We start from the raw sequence: 19,550 nt of genomic DNA, 5'->3' as shown, positions 1-19,550 counted from the left end.
CCAGAAAAATACCACTTGTAGAATGCACTCTATGGTGAACTTTGAACTAAGTACTACTATATCACAGTCTCTGTTACATGTCAGCTCGAAAACTTTAATGCCCTATTAGAATTCCATTGCAGGTTTGATGTAATGCACTTGGGGAGTCCAAAGTGTCACTGATCAGCCTTGGGCATCTGTCCGGTTCATGAGCAAAAGCTGGTTATGTGCATGCAATGATTTGGAGGCAAGGTTTGCCTTATTTGCCTAGCTCGCCATAGGGCAAGCAGAAGAGGAGTGTTGTACGTTTTTTCGAAACGCTTAGATTCGTTCTGAGTCTCAAGGGGAGAAGACGGATGTCTGTGCCAGAGGGTAAACTAATGTACCTAGACAGACCTCCTGCTAAATACTTTGAGGGTAGGCAAGCAGATGTCAAGTAAGTGCACAGTGTCTTAATTTTGAAGCTGCAATTGGACAAAGGGATGCAAGACTTCATGTAGTCTAAGACGCAGCTGAGTATACATCAAGAGAGAACACTTGTAACTCAGGGACACACTTTGGGAAAGACAGCATCACTGAACCCTGAAATAGGATCAAGGACAGAGACTTCAAAACTGATACACTGATCCAACAGAAAAGAAGAGAGCATAGCAGATAGAATTACTGGCAAAAACCAGCCGGGACCACAATACACAACCTAGGAAAATACACCAAGATAAATGATATCAACGAGCTATTAGACAAGGGATTGGTATCACAACTTTAAAACAGACAGCAGGATCGAGGGGTGCCCCCAAAAACATCCCAAGATTTGGCAGTGTACAGGGGGCTGATACTCGACCCTGTATGCACTATAGACATGTACATAGATGAAATTAAATGATAAGACCATTTATAAAGCGTGATAGCTACCCTTAGGTGTCCCAGCGCTGCAGAGGTCACGCTTATTGTGAAACAGTTGAAAGCTACTCCGGTTTATTAAAAAGCAGGGTCTTTAGATGAAAAAACTCATCAATACGGCCAGGACTCCAGAAACGGCCATACTGTTCTGTGGCTTGTTTCTGCTATACGATGCGGGTGGTGGAGGGCACAAGCGTCTCATGCACATGTGTTTATGTTCTCTTCTTTTTTTTTCTTCTTTTTTTCCTCTTATTGTTACCTTTTATCAATCCTTGGAAGATCCGAAGGTTTACAGCTGTACTCTTTCTCCGGCGATTGAGGATATCCATGTCTGGCCCTTCGGGCCACTATTTGGCAAAATACGGAATAAAATTTGTTGTGAGAAAAAAAAACAGACGCAGGAAATACTCCATCATCACACTTAATAATCCTGAGCTTATAAAGCACCTGGTTACACTAGCCAGTGTGTCCCCGCGCTGTGCCGAGGAGGAACCCGTCCTGGCCTGTTCCTGTGAGGTGCCCACTCCTGGGCCCCCCAAGGTGAAGCCAGTCATCCTAGCGGTAGGGCCGGTGTGGAGATTAAGCAAGCTATTGCCCAGAGTTGCAGAGTGGGACCCATGATTAGAGTAGGCACCGAGGCGAGAGAATTATCGGGTCCGAGGACATTGAACCCAAGACCCTGCCGCGACGGGAATTGAACCCTGGTCCAGGCCAGACCTCTGCATCAGAGTCTGCCGCTCTAACCAGTGAGCCACACTTCTCCAACATGGGTATTAGGACAACCCACTGACCCAAATGAGGAGAGACTGCATCATCAACTCCAGTGATAAAAATTGGTCAACCCTAGTGATACATGTCCATCTCAGCTCAATTTAACTTGGTGGCAGAAACCAGGAAAGGCAGAATCGCCAACGGGAACAAGAGATTGCATTACTGAACTCTGAGACAGACGTCAGGAGATGCAACATCACTTTTTAAAAACATTTTCTTTATTGATTTTCAAAATTAACGACCGAGGCATAACACGTCATTCAAAGAAAAGCAGAAACCATGGACATAGTCACATCACCAATAAATTCGGCAGCAACTTGTTACATACAAATATGTGTTTCAGGTACATATGTATTTTTAGGATGTAAGGGTGGTGATCTAAGAACATATGCGCGCCCATCACTCAGGGCCACAATCAATGCAGTGTTTCCAACTATTGTATTCTCAATCAGAGGTGTCTTGCTCAAGAGATAGTAAGTAGACACGGAATGATGCACAAATATCCTTGGGACATGAAGTGGGAGGTTGTAAGCATGCGTACTCCTTGCCCTATCTCTCACAGCGGCTCATACTTTGAATCCAGTTTTTCGCAGCCGGTGGGGGATTGTTCCCTAAAGTGAAGTGCTATTTCCCGCTTACTCAGTAATGAAGCCATAGACGCCAATCTGCGTTTGGAACGTGGTATGGCAAGGGTATATCCTAACAGCGCCAATAGGGGTTCTGGTGTGAATTCAATTTCTATCATAGCTGAGATGTGTTCTAACACCACCGCCCAGTAGGCACGCATAACTGGGTACGTCCATGTAAGGTGCACAAAGTCTGTTCCCTTCACCCTACACTTCAAGCAGTTGTCAGGCCTTGTGTGATGAAATGTTGCAAGTGCTGCTGGCGACAGGTAGTACCAGTGCAGGAATTTTAAATGTAGGATTTTGTGTCGCTGACTGATTGATTCGCGTTGTATGTGCACGCAGCAATATGCCCACATTTTGTCGGTTATCGCCACCCTCAGCTCCTCAGCCCATATCTCTCGCACCTGCCCAGTTATATCCGGCTTCAGCGCTATGCATGCACAATATAATCGTGAGGTCATATGTGTTCCTCCATTATCTGTCAAGGTTAATTTCATTTGAGACAAATCGACAGGAGATAAGGGATAGGTAGAAACCAGGGACCTCAGTGTTGCGGAGGCATCTGAAAATAAAACGATCGAAGTACGGTATATCCCCATCCCAAGGGCTTTCAATTAGGGGGGTTACATGTCCATCTGGGAACAAAACCCCCACAGTGTGCATGTTATGTCTGATTAATGTTCACGGAACTATTTTCTTGAGGGTGAATGGTAAGCACGGGTTATCATGTATCGGGATGGCACCAGAGTATAGTGGTCCCCCCCAAACAGTCGTCACAGATGCCACCATGCCCAGCACGTTGTGGATACTGTCTGTATATCGGTGGTGTCAAGCGGTAAGCCCTTAGGTAAGATCTGAGAGTGCAGAATCCCCTCTAACATTGCCCTCTCTGGGCGTAGGTAGGGTATCCGTGCATCAGAGTGGTACCAACGATGTGTGTAGTGACACTGGACAGCCAAGTAATAATATTGTAGATCCGTGACTCCCAGGCAACCAGGTTCATAGGGGAGTATGAGCGATCCTACCTAATACGGGGACGGGACCCAGTCCATATCAGTGGTGTCAGGGTCCAGCTGACAGTATGGAAAAAATGCTGGGAAAAGGGTACAGAGATATTGCAGAAAAGGCACAGAAATCACGGTAGAACAACCATTTTTATTATAGCCACTTGGCCCGCCATGGATAGGGAGAGTCGGATCCAGTGATCAACCTGTGCTTCGAGATCAGCCAATGCAGGACCATAGTTTCGTTCTATGACTTGTTCCTTATCCCTGTGGATATATATGCCTGGGTATTTAGTACCGTCCACAGCCTATTTAAGCAGGTACTAAGCCGGTGGTGGGTGGGTCGCCCCCGTCAATGGGAACAGTTCGGACTATGCCCAGTTTATAAGTAGGTCAGAAGGCTCCCCAAAGCGCGCTATCACTTGCATGAGCAGGGGAGGTTGAGGTGGGGACTCCGAATGAACAATAGGATGTCGTCTGCATATAATGACAGCAGAAGGGGGCCATGCATGAGCTGTAAACAACGGTGTAGATGGAGCTCCTGAAATGCCCTCACCAAGGTGTCCATTGCTACCCATAGCCAGGCCACATGGTTAGCATATAGGAGCATAACTTCCGAGTTTATTCAGGATTGATTGGGAAAAGGCCACTCAAGAAAGCCAAAGGCCTTCTCCGCAACCAACAGGGCTACTGCCACGGGTACAGCTGGGGAGACCACGTTAAGCACCGCAAAGACAGTTCGAACGTTGAAAGCGGTGGACCTGTTCGGAACAAATCCAGATTGAGACGGTGAAGTAAGCTGTTCCATGAGCAGCGCGAATCAGGTCACCAGTGCCTTCGCCCAGATTTTATTATCCACTGGTTTGATAATGATAGGGGGCGGCATGAGGTGCAGTCTCGGAGGTCCTTGCCCGGCTTCAACATCAGGGTCAGTACTGCCTTGCGAAGTGTAGGGGGAAGGGTGCCAGTCCTGGCAGCCTCATTGTATAGAGCCAAAAGGTGTGGGGCAAGCTGTTGTTTGAAGGCTTTATAGAATGCACCAGTCAGGCCATTAGGCCAGGGGCCTTAGTTCCGTCCAGGGCATCAATAGCTTGTGTCACTTCCTCCAAGGTGATTGGCTCACAGAGGAATTGCCTGTGTCAATCCGGGAGCCACACCATTGCAACCTCCGCAAGGTAGGAAGTTATCGAATCCGAAGCTAGAGAGGTTTGGGAAGTGTATAAATTCTGGTAGTTGGTCTGAAATCTAGCCATGATCTGGTCCCCATCTGTTAAGGTCTCTCCCGCTTCAGTTCGAAGCTCCGCTACCTAATTCTGTGTTCTATTGGGGCGTAGCATACATGCCAGTTTGCAGCCCCGCCTCGCCCCCTCTCCGTTGCGGCGTGTCTGGGCATATTTTCACATGTAAGCAGTCTCTCTCTCTCTCTGCGAGATCTTGGTATTCAGACAGTTGTTCCGCCCATTTATGCAACCGATGGTCTCCCTCTGCTATTGCTTTAAGCTCCAAATCTCGTATCTCTCCCAGTTGTGTGCGAGTATCCAGCAGGACCCCGACCTGTTTGGAAATGCACACCCTTCTAATATACACCTTGAAGGCTTCCTATAGCATGGCCTAAGAAGACACTATGCCAGCGTTTATCTCAAAATACTCAATGACAGAGCTTTGTAGCTCACTGCGGAATACCTGGTCCCGCGGTGCTTCGCCCCGCTACCTCCAGCAGCACCAAAGACCGCAGCCATGCGGCATTTGAAGTGACAAAAGGACAGGGTTATGGTCCGAAAGTGTTTGTGGGAGCACGGTAATTTCAGAGACCCAGGTGCATGCAGCAGAGGACATAAACCAATAATCCAACCTTGACCAAACCATGTGGGGAGCTGAGTAAAACGTGAAACCAGGGTCCATGGGGTGACGTAGTCTCCACACGTTCCGCAATGTATAGGTGTTTGTGATATGCCGGTATATCTCCCTAGCCCGTGGTTTATCTGTTGGATGCAAGCTAGTAGTGCTGGTTTGTAGACAGTGCAGCATGTCGAGGTCGCGGTCCATAATTAAATGGTCTGCCTTGAAACCGGTCAGCAGCAAATAGAGGTCTCGAAAGAAGACTGAGTCATCAACATTAGGGGCGTAGAGATTTACTCGTAGAGTACTTTTGCCTCAGAGTGTTCCATGCACTACCAAGCAACAACCCCCTGTGTCGGAGTAGTGGGAGTGATATATAAAGGGTTCTGTCCTATGGATCAGAATGCAGTTGCCCCGCGAGTATGAACTATAGCATGAGAAATAGCGATGCATGCCCCAATTTTTGGCAATTCCCTGTTCGGGACGTGGGAGTAGGTGTGTTTCCTGGAGGAAGGCTAGTTTAACTGTGGGTCTACTGAAGTAAGACCTTACCTGTTTCCCTTTGCAAGAATTATTAATGCTGCGTATGTTCCATGAAATTGCCGATAAGGCTACTATGTTAGCCATGCAGTGCAGCCCAGATGAAGAGACGTTGCTTGGGAATTGAACCTATGTGGTTAGGGTGGTGTGGGTATCAAGTGCATATATATGACGTGCAGTGACATGGAAAAACAATACAGCCACCAGTGAAACCCCCACAACAATATAGCCCCTACGCCGGTTTTACAAACATCTGGTGAATCCCATTCATCCAATACAAGAAGCAAAAACGAAACCCCCAAAAAGGAGAAGTTGGTGAACGCCATGTAGGTGTGGCAACAACTCGGTCACCGACAGTCTCATAAGAACAGAAGAGTACACTTATTTCAATGCATCGCCGCTAAGTGGTATTTATGGCGTAGGTTGGATGCCTGTGTCTTGGTCAGCCATATCTTACTTATTTGTCCCAGCTTTGTCAGTACAAGCTTCTCCAGCTGAGAGCCTGCCGTCATGTCATGGCATCTCAGGACTTTGGCGACTGGCTCACCCTTCCCCAGCTCCATCTCAGTCCAACGTCGAATGGCCAGCCCCTAGGGAGCCAGCTCAAACATTTTTGCAGAAGGCCCCAGCAGCCGCGGGTGAATCAAAAATGTTAACATGCCCACGGTACTCCACCCCCAGGCGACACGGGTAGAGCATGGAGTACCACACATCCAGTTTGCGAAGCGTGATTTTGACATTGTTGTATTTCCTTCTAGCCTCCTGAACAGTTGGAGTGAAGTCTGGGAAAAAAGAGATTTGAGCCCTGGTACTGCGAAGGTCCCTTTTCTCAGGGCAGTCGCAATGCTGTGTCTCTATCTCTGTAATTGAGACGGTGGGCTATGATGTATCGCAGTGGATCAACTTTGGGGGCACTGGGCCATGGATCGGTGTGCCTGCTCCTCCGCAAAGCTCGTTGAGAAGTTAGAACGACCAAAAAGAGTTATTAAGAACTGCTCCACAAAAACCTCGGGTTTCCCTTTATTGGTTGTCTCTGCAATGCCAGAGATACGAATGATATTCCCTCGGGAGCGCGCCTCCAAGTCTTCGTTCTTGATCGCCAATTGTTTTAAGATCAGCTCCACTTTCTACAAATGTTTTTGCATTGTGGCAGAGTTATCTTCAATGCTGAAGATCCTCTCTTCTGCTACATAAACCTGGCTCCCTGACTGTCCATCTGCTCCCCCATCTTGTCCATACGACCTACTAAGGTGTCAAAGCGCACCTCCAATCGCGCCAAATCCAGCCCTCAGTTCAGCCATGACGGCAGCGACATAACACGGCCCCCTGCAGCGCCATGGCGGGGAGCCTCCTCGGAGTCGGACCAGGAGCCACGGCTCCCCGCAGGCCCAGGCACGGTCAAATGTGAGCCTTTTCTGTTTTGGGTCTGATTGGCCAATGATGAAGCCCCGGCGTAATCACATTGCAACAATGAAAGCAGTAGTGTTTGTGCTCCTTCTCTCTGTCTTAGATAGGTAGCAGGGGGTCTCAGATTTCCATGCACGGAAGGAGCTCCCACAAACAGGTGGTCAAGGTTCTATGCAATGCAGGGGCCCCCCAGTCCCATTCGAAGATAGGCCACCAGGGGAAGAAGGTGGGATAAAGCTGTATCATACAGGGAACAAAGCGGTCATGGGGCTTGTTGGTTCGTTATGGGAGATCGGTTGCCACCAGTGTTAACTCCCTGCCAAGGGGCCCGCATATATATGAGGTAGCTGCATAGGGTGCAATGCGTAATGGCGGTCGCAGTGTCATGTTGGGCATCGCGGTGGCATGTCGATGCAGGGGTTGTGCCAGGATGGCAATTCACTCAATTCACTGTCTCCAGGCACGCAGGGAGATCCGGCTGCCGATCACACTTGCAGAGGGCAGGTCTTAGCTCTATGCCCTGTCTGGCCTGCACCCAATGCACCTTGTCTCCAGGCAAGGTTCAGTCCCTTGCAGCCCGCACCTCTTCCACGAGTCGCAGCAGCTGGCAATGTGTCCCACAGGGAGTTCATGAAGGAATCACCCAGTTTTGTTACATGGAGCGAGGGGGAGTGGTTAAGCCGCGATTGGCGAGGTCGTGCGACCTCTGCCTCAGGCTCGCCCCTGTCACGACGGGGCCTTCGAGGCGTGACGGCTGCGTGGATGTTATCTCCCCCTCCACTCGAAATTGGCACCAGAACTGGTCTCTATTTACCAGCGCCACAGGCCTGGGGTGCACTGCATGCTCAGCCGACGCTGAACATTTGCTAAAGGAGAGTTTCGGTAGCCACGAGCAGCAACAACGGGACCACCGGGCCGGAGCTTCACAAGTGCGCGGCCATCTTGGTGGAGGTCGTGGCCATGCCCCTCAGGAGATGCAACATCACATAACCATACAGGCACCTCATTACCAATTAGAAAGGCCAGTAAAAGGAAAGGCAGCATCTCTGACCACAGAGATAGACACATGGAGAAGAATATGTCACTCAAATTTGGTATGGCTTTAAAATGGATTTCTTTTTTTTACAGCAGATTTTTCGAAATTAATTTAATTTATTAGTTTATTAGCTGTGTTCTATAGCGTCCCTACCCACCATTGGGCATTAGTGCACTTTACAGTAAAACTGAAGAAAAAGAGTTACAGACATAAAAAAGCAATAATAAACTCAGTTATAACAGTAGTGATGCAAAGTAGAAATAACCCCATGGGCCGTATTACGCATTTTCAAAAGGTGCGCACGGCGTAAACAATGATAATGCACCCCATTATGGTGTATGCACTGCCCCCAGGGCAGCTGCGACCTTGCGATGCCCCAGGGCAGCGCATTCATGTGAAAACATGGAGCAGCTGCTCCATGTTTTCACAGTGCATGCAACCGACTGCACTTTCAAAGGGGATGTCTGGGGGTTCATGGGACCCCCTTTACCCCTGCAGAGGGCTGCTCTGAGGGGGCATTCTGACAGTAAACCACCTTTTAAATGGCGCACTGTCAGTGCGCCTCCTGAGGGCTTCTTTGACTCTGCGCCCACGTCTGTAAAATGGCGTGGGAGCAGAGTCAAAGGAATTTCCTTATTTGCATAAGGCACACCCATGCAAACGAAGGAACACCCTCTGAAGGTAGCACTGGCTCTTTAAGTGCGCCAGCACTATTGCTATTACAGAAGGGGACGCACAAGCATCTTGCACCCTCAGGGCACCTTCTGTAATACAGACCCTGGCCTCAGATCGGAGCCAGCAGTTTTTAGGTCTCGACCTACAGCATTACTTTAGCATGTTTGGTCGAGATTATAGTAGGGCTTCCAAAAGTCTACCCAAACTGCTGCGGATCGGGTACAGTTCATTTAAGCCAGGTGCGTGCACATCGCACATCGCACATCGCAAACCCACACCATTGCGAGCCACATCCCACACCATTTGTCTGAGCCTTGGCTTCAGACTTCAAAGGAATGCGCTCCCCTGCCCCCACCACAGCAATGCCGAGAGCTTGGGTTTTTTTGGATCCATTTCACGAGGCGGTGCACGTTGCCTTCCTCCTCTCCCAGATAAAAATACTTCCGCAGGCCACTTTCGTCTCACTCCTGCAGGATTCTGCAGAAATCAACACGGGGGTGACAACGTGCAACTTTCCCGCCAAATAAACAGAATTTAGATTTCAGAATGTTATCTCCCTACTTGTTTTAACACACTATCATCGTGATGCATTTGTGACCCGCCAGTGCCCCTCCCCCTGTTATTTATCACGTACAAGAAACAAACATCTTTTTCAAGTACAAACTGGGCGCAACCACTTTACCCCATGGGGTGGCTACACAGCCCCGTCTCCACTTCCTCACTTCCACCCTCCCAAGTTTCAGAGGCAGCCTGCTAGGCTTGCAACGAGTGATGGCGCTCTTGCGCTTCTCTGGTACCAGCTCTGCACTGACAAGCGGGGTTGTCGTTGGCCGAGCGCTTTAAGTCTCACAATGAGTTTGATAAGCAACCAAGCGCTAGATGAATTCAAGCAAAGTACAAAACACGTGCTCGGGCAATCGGATCTGTGTTGCTGCCTCATTGAAAGCTACCCCACAATCCATTATAAAGGGGACAATGAACACACTGAGAAGACTGTGCATGTAACCTGCACGCTGTGACAAATCTTGTTACACTTCCGGTGTTTGGTCCTATATTTCAGGTTCGTTTTCCACTTAATTGCATCTTTCTTTTGCTTTCTTGATGAACGGGTGCGCGCATGTGCTTGCTTAGGGCAGGTCACGGGAACGCAGGAAAGCTCTCCAACAAATGTCCGTCCAGGCCCCCCCCACTCACGGTGAATCCGCAAATGGCATGCCTCTGCCCTGGAAGAGTGGACTTGGTTCTTATAAAAACATAACTTTTTGTGTTTTATATCTTGAACCACCAGAACATTTGTCTATTCCAATGTACTTTCAAGCAAAATATGGGCAGCTGAGCAATCACAGTTTACAGCTGTACTATTTGAAACTAACTGTAGACATGCTCTCCGTCGCACCCTCTTCTAATATTTCGCTCTTCTCTCCTTATTTAACCTTTTTTACTGTCTATTCTGCATTTCTCATCTCACTCATTACCTCCTTTTCTCCTCCACTATCTTCACTTCTGTCTTTTTCTGCTCTCAACTCTCGTTTCTTCCTTTCACTTTATTCTCTCCTGTCTTTCATCCTCCATCTATGTATAGACCAGTCGCATGCTTCACCGCTCTGCTATTTTCTTTTCTCTCTCACGCTCTTTCCTACACCTCTGTTTCGCTACCTCCAAAATGTGCCCACTTTATTTTCTTTCTCCAATCTCCTTTTATTTATTCGCTCATAACCTTTTCACCTGCCTTTCTCCCTGTTTCAACCCTGCCTTTGCTTCTCTGTCCGCCTTTAACACATTTTTTTCTTTGAATATCTACATTTAATGGTCTCTATCTGTGTAACTCTCTCCAGACTGCCAACCGCTAGTTCTTTCTGTCTCACTCCCCACACAACCACACACACAACCACAAACAACCACACACACACAACCACACACACAACCACACACACAACCACAAACACAACACACACAACCACACACACCCACACACACAACCACACACACAACCACACACACAACCACAAACAACTACAACCACACACACACAACCACACACACACAACACACAACCACACACACAACCACACACAACGACCTCACATACAACCACACAACCACACAACCACACACAACCACACACACACCCACACACAACCACACACACACAACCACTCACACAACCACACACACCACACACACAACCACACACACACAACCACACACACACACAACCACAACACACACAACCACACACACAACCACAAACACAACACACACACAACCAAAACCACACACACAACCACACACTCACAACCACAACACACAACCACACACAACCACATACAACCACACACACCATACACACAACCACACACACACACAACCACACACACACAACCACACACACACACACCAACAACCACACACAACCACAACCACACACACAACCACATATACAACCACACATACAACCACACACACAACCACACACACAACCACACACACAACCACACACACACAACCACACACAGACAACCACACACACACAACCACACACACAACCGCACACTCAACCGCACACTCAACCGCACACTCAACCGCACACTCAACCGCACACTCAACCGCACCGTCAGTGCACACTTTCACCAGGAAGGGACACCATCAGTCGTCAGTGCGCGCTTTCAACAGGCACAAACACCACCAGCCGTCAGTGCACGCTTTCACGGGGCACAAACACCACCAGCCGCCAGTGCACGCTTCCACCAGGCACACACTACCAGACATCCATGCACGCTTTCACCAGGCACACACACACCACCAGCCGTCTGTGCACGCTTTCACCAGGCACACACACACCAACAGACGTCAGTGCACGCTTTCACCAGGCACACACACACCACCAGCTGTAAGTGCACGCTTTCACCAGGCACACACCACCAGCCGTCAGTGCACGCTTTCACCAGGCACACACACACCAACAGACGTCAGTGCACGCTTTCACCAGGCACACACACACCACCAGCTGTAAGTGCACGCTTTCACCAGGCACACACCACCAGCCGTCAGTGCACGATTTCACCAGGCACACACACCACCAGCCATCAGTGCACGCTTCCACCAGGCACACACACCACCAGCCATCAGTGCACACTTCCAACAGGCACACACACCACTAGCCATCAGTGCGCAATTTCTACAGGCACACACACTACCAGCCATCAGTGCACACATTAATTGTTAACGCATCTGCAATTAACTATTGTAGCAATCGCAGTATGGCACACTTTACTAAACATATTCATCTAAAGCGCAGCATGCCACCATTGCTAAAAAAATAAGTACACATTTTTTTGGCCTACAATTTATAGACTTTTGTTGCAATTGGTGTTGCAATATTTAGCAATGCCAATAGCTCAAACGTAATTTATGCGAGACCTATTGCATTGCATATTCTTGCTTTTTTAACTATGCTCTACATCAGGAGAATCTCGGGCAATAAAGGCAAATGGGTGTCACTTCAGCTCTATAGATCTGTGACCTACGACCTCAGTCCAACTTTACTTCCTAGCACCACTGAAGCCAAAGTAGAATCCAAGATAAAACACAACAAAAAGAACACTTCCAATAGATACAGATCAAAACAAATTCTTAATGGGGAGGGGTGTCGAGTAACATGAGGGTAAGGAGAATAGTCATCAGAAACTGTCTAAGAAGATCAAAACTATCTTTTTATGGAAAAAATACTGACTGGCAGTGCGCCAAGCCTTACTTTGACCAAATTCTCTGTACCAAACCAGTAAGGCCGCAAAAAAGATATGAGCCAAGATCCATGTTGTAGCACTACAAATGTTCATAGGGAGGACGCCTTATATAGGACCACTGGTGACTTCATTCCAGTTAGTTAATAGTTAAATTGAAGCTAGATTCACATAAATTGCGTGCCTCAACATTACCCTGGCCTTACCTATCACAGAATGCTTTTTTTATTACAGAGAAATGAAAATCAATTCCTGAGTAGAAACAACGTTTTCTTTCAAGTTTGTATCTTCTTATACAGTAAATGTACATAAATCATAAAGAAAACTCAAACAAAAATAGAAATCGGTTTAAATACACACAGAGCAACATTGCAGCAAAACAAGATTTTTATTTTCTCACTTGTAAAACTGCACATTTTAAGGTAAACTGCTGCCACAGAAATATGAACGAATGAATGATACATGTATAGAGTACTCCAGCTACCCACAACCAAGGCATCCAGTCCCTAGTGACCAAGGCTTGTGTTCTGCAAGATGGACGTTGGTTTAACTTAAATAGGCTGGATTTCAGATATTTACAAAAAGATGCTTCTATGGAAGCCAGGCAGAGGTACTGAGGCAGGGAGTTCAACTGCTTAGTGGCCAAATATGGAAAGGAGAGCCCTCCCCTTCTAGCTTGCTTGAACACGGGCTCCACCGTAGCCTGGCATCAAAGAACCGGAGGGAACTTGCCGGAACACGTGGAAGAATAAGGTTCTGAAGGTATTTGGGATCATCTTCTGAAGTTATTTTGGAACATCTTCGAGAAGGCACGAAAAGTCAGGACTAAGAACTTGAACGAGTTCATTTGGTTGCAGAAAGACTGTTTAGTTGTGTAAGAAAAGCAAGAGATCTCTACAATCCTATCAAGCAGCACAGTAACAGATGGTACCCCTGTTCATCTTGACCGTCTACTAAAGAAAGAAGGCCTAAAGCTTCCCTTCCATTGCTGTACTGGACATGAATGGAGGGTTGTTCATTATTTTAGTGGAGATTTCCATTATGGATGGCTAGTGTTACATGTACCTTTTTGTCCATCCTGTGATCTTCATTAACATTCGTAAACACTGAATTAAATAGCAGGGGAGACAAGAGAAATGTAAGGAATGTAAGCAGAGGACATAAGGAATGGACTGCTTACAATCTGTTTTCATTAAGCCTGATGAAGTGATTGACAAGTAAGAGCCATATTGAGGCCAAGAATGACCGCTAGGATTCGAATTACGATTGAAACTAAAACTCTAGTTCATTGCCCTTCAACATAAAGCAGCAGTGAAACCTTGACTTGTACTAGTGAAATGCAATAGTGTTCTCTTGAAACGAAGGGCTGTTACCTGCTTAGTAATGTAAAAATGCACTTAGCTATAAGCAAATCAGCTGTAGGCTATTCTGTAACACCAGTTTCGAACATAAATTATTCTAATTCCTAGCACCTCCTTTTTGGATGCATTAGTATTCGTGCCATTCAGGCAATTATCAGAATTACCTTCATTCTTAGAATAAAATAAAAAAATACACTCGGCCAAAGGGAGAAACAGAGACACAAACTGGTATACATCAAATAAGTAAGGCCACTATGTAAGGAGTAACATTAGAAAGACAAAGGGAAAAGAGTGTAGATACTTAGACCCATTCAACGCCTAAGTAATACAGCATACATTGTTAAGATCCTAGAGTTTAAAAGTCAGATCAAACAGTAGTCCACCAAGAATACTAATTCGAAGAACTGTTAACATATAAAAGAAACGTGTGAGATTGTCGAATATGATGCCGGACACAAGCACTTCGTGGTGGGAGGTATAATCACCACGTAGGTAAACTGTTTCCGTAAGAGTGTCACATCTGTACCCAGAGACTACCCGAGACAGACCCTGGTGGGAGGAAGGCTGCCTGCACGGCTGCACCGCGCACTCGGACGGTGTGTTGCGGGACGCTGCACCCAGCCTGCAGCTCACCCTCTTCAGAGCCTGGGCTGTGCTGACGGTCAGAGATCGCGTTCAGCCAGAAAGATCTATGTACTGTCGGAGGTAAAAGCCTGTGTCGGCGCAGGCGGCAGTGGAGCAGCGCGATCCAGCAGCGGGCAAAGGATGTCCAACTTGGTCTTTTTTAGGCTTTAACCAACGTCATCATTCTGAGGAAGGAGGCGAGGCCACGCCTATAAACTACCCTTTCCAAGTTTGTAGATTGTCCAGAGATCTCGAATAGAGGTTCCCATTCCAAGATAAAGCACATATCTTTCCTATGAAGCAAACACAAGAGGTGAACGAGTTGAAACAAATAAGTTCCATACTTTTTCGTCCAATTCATCATACAATTTCTTCTTTATTTTTGCTTCTTGCTGCTGAATTCCATTAGATTATTTTGCCTGGCTCTTCTATGTTCTATGTGTCAGGGAACGTTTGGTGCCTGGCTTATCTACTGCATCTTCACTCAAGGATTATCGAATTGCCACGGTATTGACCATTGTGCTTTTTCACCTTAACTGGGACCCTCTTAAAGAGGGCACACGATTAATTTAACATGTTACACTGTGCAAAGCTATAATATGGCTACTGGGAGGAGCTGCCCTATCCTCAAGAAATTAGGAGAGAAACTGGACAGACATTCACTGCCTCCAGTCTTTGACATAGGGCTGGAGGGATCTACATTTAATTCTTACCAGGACAAATCTCTGCAAGAAAAAAACTGATCCGATATGACAATCAGTCTGGACAGCTCTGCTTCTAGATCTGTCGCTGACGGCTTAGCCCTCACTGGAATGTCTTGCACTCTACACCCTGAAAATATTCACATGCTCTGTAGCCATCTGCAACTTTCCTATTTGTGTTGGACCAAGAACCGGCTGGTAAGAAACAATACTCCAATCAGGTAGTCTCCACAGATTCTCTCTTATCCATGACCCCTTTGAACATCTGAAGCTGCCCAGCTCTGTTTCTGCAAAGAATGCTTGTTCTGCTTTAGAGTGTTAGGAACTATAATTGTTTTAAGTGGCACACCTTGAGAAGGGCCATTGGCTTACCCTCAGTACATATACCTATAACCAGCATAAGCTCTAGCCCACGAGTGCCAGTTGATTGAATTAGTCTGAACTTCAGATGAAGCAGGGTAGCAACAGTAGGAAATCACCCTTGATCAGGAAAGCTGCAATCTCACTGCAAAGCTGTAGCCAAGAGGGATACTGCCATTTGTTGCATGCAGTTCAAACGTGGTTTTAGCCCAGACCATAGCACTGTTAGTACTGCTATTGTAGAAACTCGGTGAGAAACAACGTGCAGAATATTCAGCTATGCTCCCTAACCACTGAGCTTCTAGGACAGATATGAAAAAGTTACTGTCATCAGAGTTGTGGGCAGTGCCAATGTGGTGCATCTGTAGTAGCAACTCTGTTCCCAGGAAACAAGGGCATAACAGTTTCTTGATCCAGTTTGCCACCGGAGATTATTTTTAAATACAAGAAACATGCAGAAGAAGCATTCATTAGAAATACTATCAGTGAACCCTGGGGCAAACACCAGGAGACAGCATTATTGACAACAAAGAGACCCTTAGCAGAAACTGATGATGCAATGCACAATGACGCCACCCAAAGGGAAGAGCAGCTTAACTCGCATGGTAGTCCCAGTGCCACATGAGTGAAGAAATGGCACCTCTGGCACCCATGCAAGAAATGAAAAACCCAGATCAGTGGCACACTGCCCTTGAGAGAAGATTTTTGAACCCTAAATTTCACCACAAGAACACCACCCCTGCCTAGCTGGCTGTCTAGATCCCCACGTCTGTCAACTCTCTACAAACCACCAACCAGAACACAGTCAAATGGGAAAAGAAATGCGAAAAAAACACAAGCCTGCTCTGTCCATGCAGTAAGAATCTGAAACAACATACCGATAACCATCGGGCTGACAAGCCCAAGTCTGCTCTCAGAACACAAGGGCCCCTGCAATCACTTTTGACTGAAAGTTACCCCTTGATCCTATATAGCGCTCCGGCTATATTTGTGCTATACAAATAACACATAAAAGACACTGAAAGGCGATATTTACTAACACCAAAGGCAAATTCTAAGAAAGATCACACAAAGAGAGCTCAACTGTCAGTTACATCAAACAACCACATTGAGAAGTGCACCATCAATGACTGATGCGCAAGCCCAAGAACTGAACAGAGAAAAGAGCTTCCTTCACTAAGCTGAAGAAAAAGAAACAGAGGAAGAGACAACATCGCTGCCACATCAGCTTGAGAGACAGGCACACCGACATTCTGATAACTGGACCACAGACATAAAGACAGACTTAGCTGAACAGATATGGCAACATCGGAAGTGACCGCATTATTAATGACACACGAGAGAGACCACCAGAGAGCCAGTGGCATTGATACCAGATACATTATAAGCAGTGACCACATCGCTGGCAAAAAAATAAAACGTTTGGGGGGTGGAGGTGTGTCGCGACTCAGCACTGACATAAGACACAGACCCTGAAAGAGGGACACCGTAGGCGAAAGTGGGAGAGACTGATACTAATGAGAGGGACATCGAGGGATAGCTGAGTAACAATGTGAAATAGCAGCAACGCACTCAAACAAATACAGGCGCACTGACTTCAGAAACAAAGACTAAAGTGACAGTATTGCTGCTACAAAAGAGACAGCTGCATTGAGAAAGACACCAGGAGTGACACTGTCAATCAAACCGAAGACAAACACTGGGAAATTAACAATAATTAAAATAAATAACGAAAAAAGACAACTGGGGAGAAAGTGACAGAAACTTGAAAGATCAACTTGGAGGTACCGTGGACGCCATGTGATGCGGGACGTTTTAATGTAACTCATCCCAGAAAAGACTAGCCAGGCAGGGGCGCCAGAGGCAGCGTATGACTCTGGTGCCACAGTAATCGAGACACTGGTGCCTGGGTCCAACTGAGAGACTGTAGAGACAAGCAGTGGGGCACACAAAAAGCAATTACTAAGAGAGTCATTAGAAAGGGTTCAGACACTAGAACACAGCATTACTGATGCTGGACAGTAGGATTTCTGTCACCGGAGATGCAGACACCAGGAGGTGCAGACACCAGGAGGTGCAGCCGCTGATTCCCCGGAGGACCACCTGTGGCGGTATTAGACACCCCCGCTAAACACCGGAAGACACTGCATTATCCTCATCAGGATCAGAGGCAAACACTGAGAGGGGCAAACACTGAGAGGGTCAGTCAGAAGAAGCAGTCGCTGCTGAGTGGGTATCGGAAAACTCCGTCGGAAATGCAAGGAAAAACAGAAACAGGCGCAGGGAGAGAACGTAGCATCAGTACAGACGAAATAACACCATGCCAGCCAGCATTCCGACCCCAAAGACAGACACCCTAGGAGGCAGCGTTGCTGACCCAAAAAGAAAGGCAAAATGACAGACACACTGACACATCCAGAAAAATACAGGGAATAAAGGAACCCTGCATCCAGAGACGCACACGCCTGTTGCCCGCTTCATCCGCCTGGAAGGCAGATGTCTCACCTGCATCCAGTCAGCGCTGTCTCGAGTGGACAGACAGACGGACGTGGTCCGGTATGCGGCCCTCAGGCCGATATGGGCTTGTGACAAGGCTCGGCCGGACGCGGGGGCTCTCAGGTCTCGCGGACGCCGCCAGCTCAGCAGCTGAAGGCTCCGTCCCGAGCCGCGGACGGACAATAGAAGACCAGACAGACAGACAGAGCAAGATGGCGGCGTCCGCGAGCGCGCCGCTCGGCCGTTGCGGGGGAGGCGCGCGCACTCCAAAGTAACGGCGGAGGAGCGGGTGGGGGCGCGAGGAGAGATGCGCGAGGGTACCCTAGGAGGTACATGGAGAGGAGGCCGCGCGGTACCACCCACCCCGAGGGTCAACCCACGGCACACACGAGGTGTGGGCTGGACCCTTGGGTACCTGAGGAGAGATGTGTGTGGCACGCAACACATACTCATTTTCAAGGTGTCACTCTCTTTAGGCTAAGTTTACCCGTCCAACAAGCAACATCCATCCCTTCCAGGACAGGCTGAAAATAAAGAGGTGCCACCTGCATTTGAATGGAAGATGTGCCCTATGCATCTACCAGTGGAATAAAATACAATTAAACAGATAGATAGACCAACATTCATTTCAAGTATTATGTGAGTACTTGGAGTGTAGAGCAAAGCCTAATACGAATGATCCCAACTTTTCCTTAAACTGTAATGCTGCAGGTTTTCCTTTATGAGGACCCTCACCCCAGAAAGCTTGGACCATTTTGGTTGAAAGGGATGAAAGGTCCAGTCGTCACCACTGATGCCTTCCATAGTCTGCAATTGCCCACAATGAAACTCCCCATCATCTTCTAAAATAACGTTCACTCCCATTTATTTCAGTGGTATCACCTTCCAAAACCACTAAATGTCACCCTCTTTGCAGTGGGAAAAGATTGAGAGGTCTGCATAGAGAAGATAAACATATGTCAACCCCCAAGAGGTAGCTTTTTGGACAAAAGTAATGCTGTATTTATGCTTTGTCCACTACTTGAAAAAGGGGTGAATTACGATGTAGAAATACATCCAATTTGACAAAAAAAAGTTTTCCTTCCTCATAGAATAAAGGGATAGTTGGCAAGGGTGGACCAGGTACTCTCTGGATACATGAGAACAGGAGAGGTATCAAGTATTTGGGACATACAAGTGGGGAGAAAGAAAAAACACCAGTTCAATAGACAAAGGTGGTTTAGGTGTACTAATGATAAAATGCAAGAAAGAAATAGGAAGATCGCATACAATGCTAAGTTAAAAGCTATCTACGGAATTACAGAAGGAGCTAAAACATGCGAGAGCAATGATAATCAGACCACTAAGATATAGACACGTGGAGGAAATCTTAAACCAAATGAAGAAAAAACAACAGAATGGATGGAATGGTCCTAAAATTGCAATTGCACAGAACTATGGAATGGTCCTAAAATTGCAATTGCACAGAACTATGCAAAATACACT

General features: G+C 47.2%; 1 protein-coding gene across 5 annotated transcripts in view; it reads right to left on the bottom strand.

Annotated features, from left to right (window-relative positions):
• Window positions 1-18,253, bottom strand: part of ZNF821 (zinc finger protein 821) — a 169,572-nt gene extending 151,319 nt beyond the window's left edge. For all 5 annotated transcript variants that reach the window (XM_078669671.1, XM_078669673.1, XM_078669676.1 and 2 more), the window contains exon 1: window positions 18,075-18,253. In XM_078669671.1, coding sequence (XP_078525797.1) covers window positions 18,075-18,080 — 6 coding nt within the window. In that variant the 5' untranslated portion in view covers window positions 18,081-18,253. The remainder of the gene's footprint in view (window positions 1-18,074) is intronic.
• Window positions 18,254-19,550: the final 1,297 nt, after the last annotated feature.

Source organism: Lissotriton helveticus, chromosome 12, assembly GCF_964261635.1.
Source record: "Lissotriton helveticus chromosome 12, aLisHel1.1, whole genome shotgun sequence".
In the NCBI taxonomy this organism is placed as follows: Eukaryota; Metazoa; Chordata; class Amphibia; order Caudata; family Salamandridae; genus Lissotriton; species Lissotriton helveticus.
The sequence above is the reverse complement of the archived record's forward strand: the minus strand, read 5'-3'. Positions and strand labels throughout refer to the sequence as shown.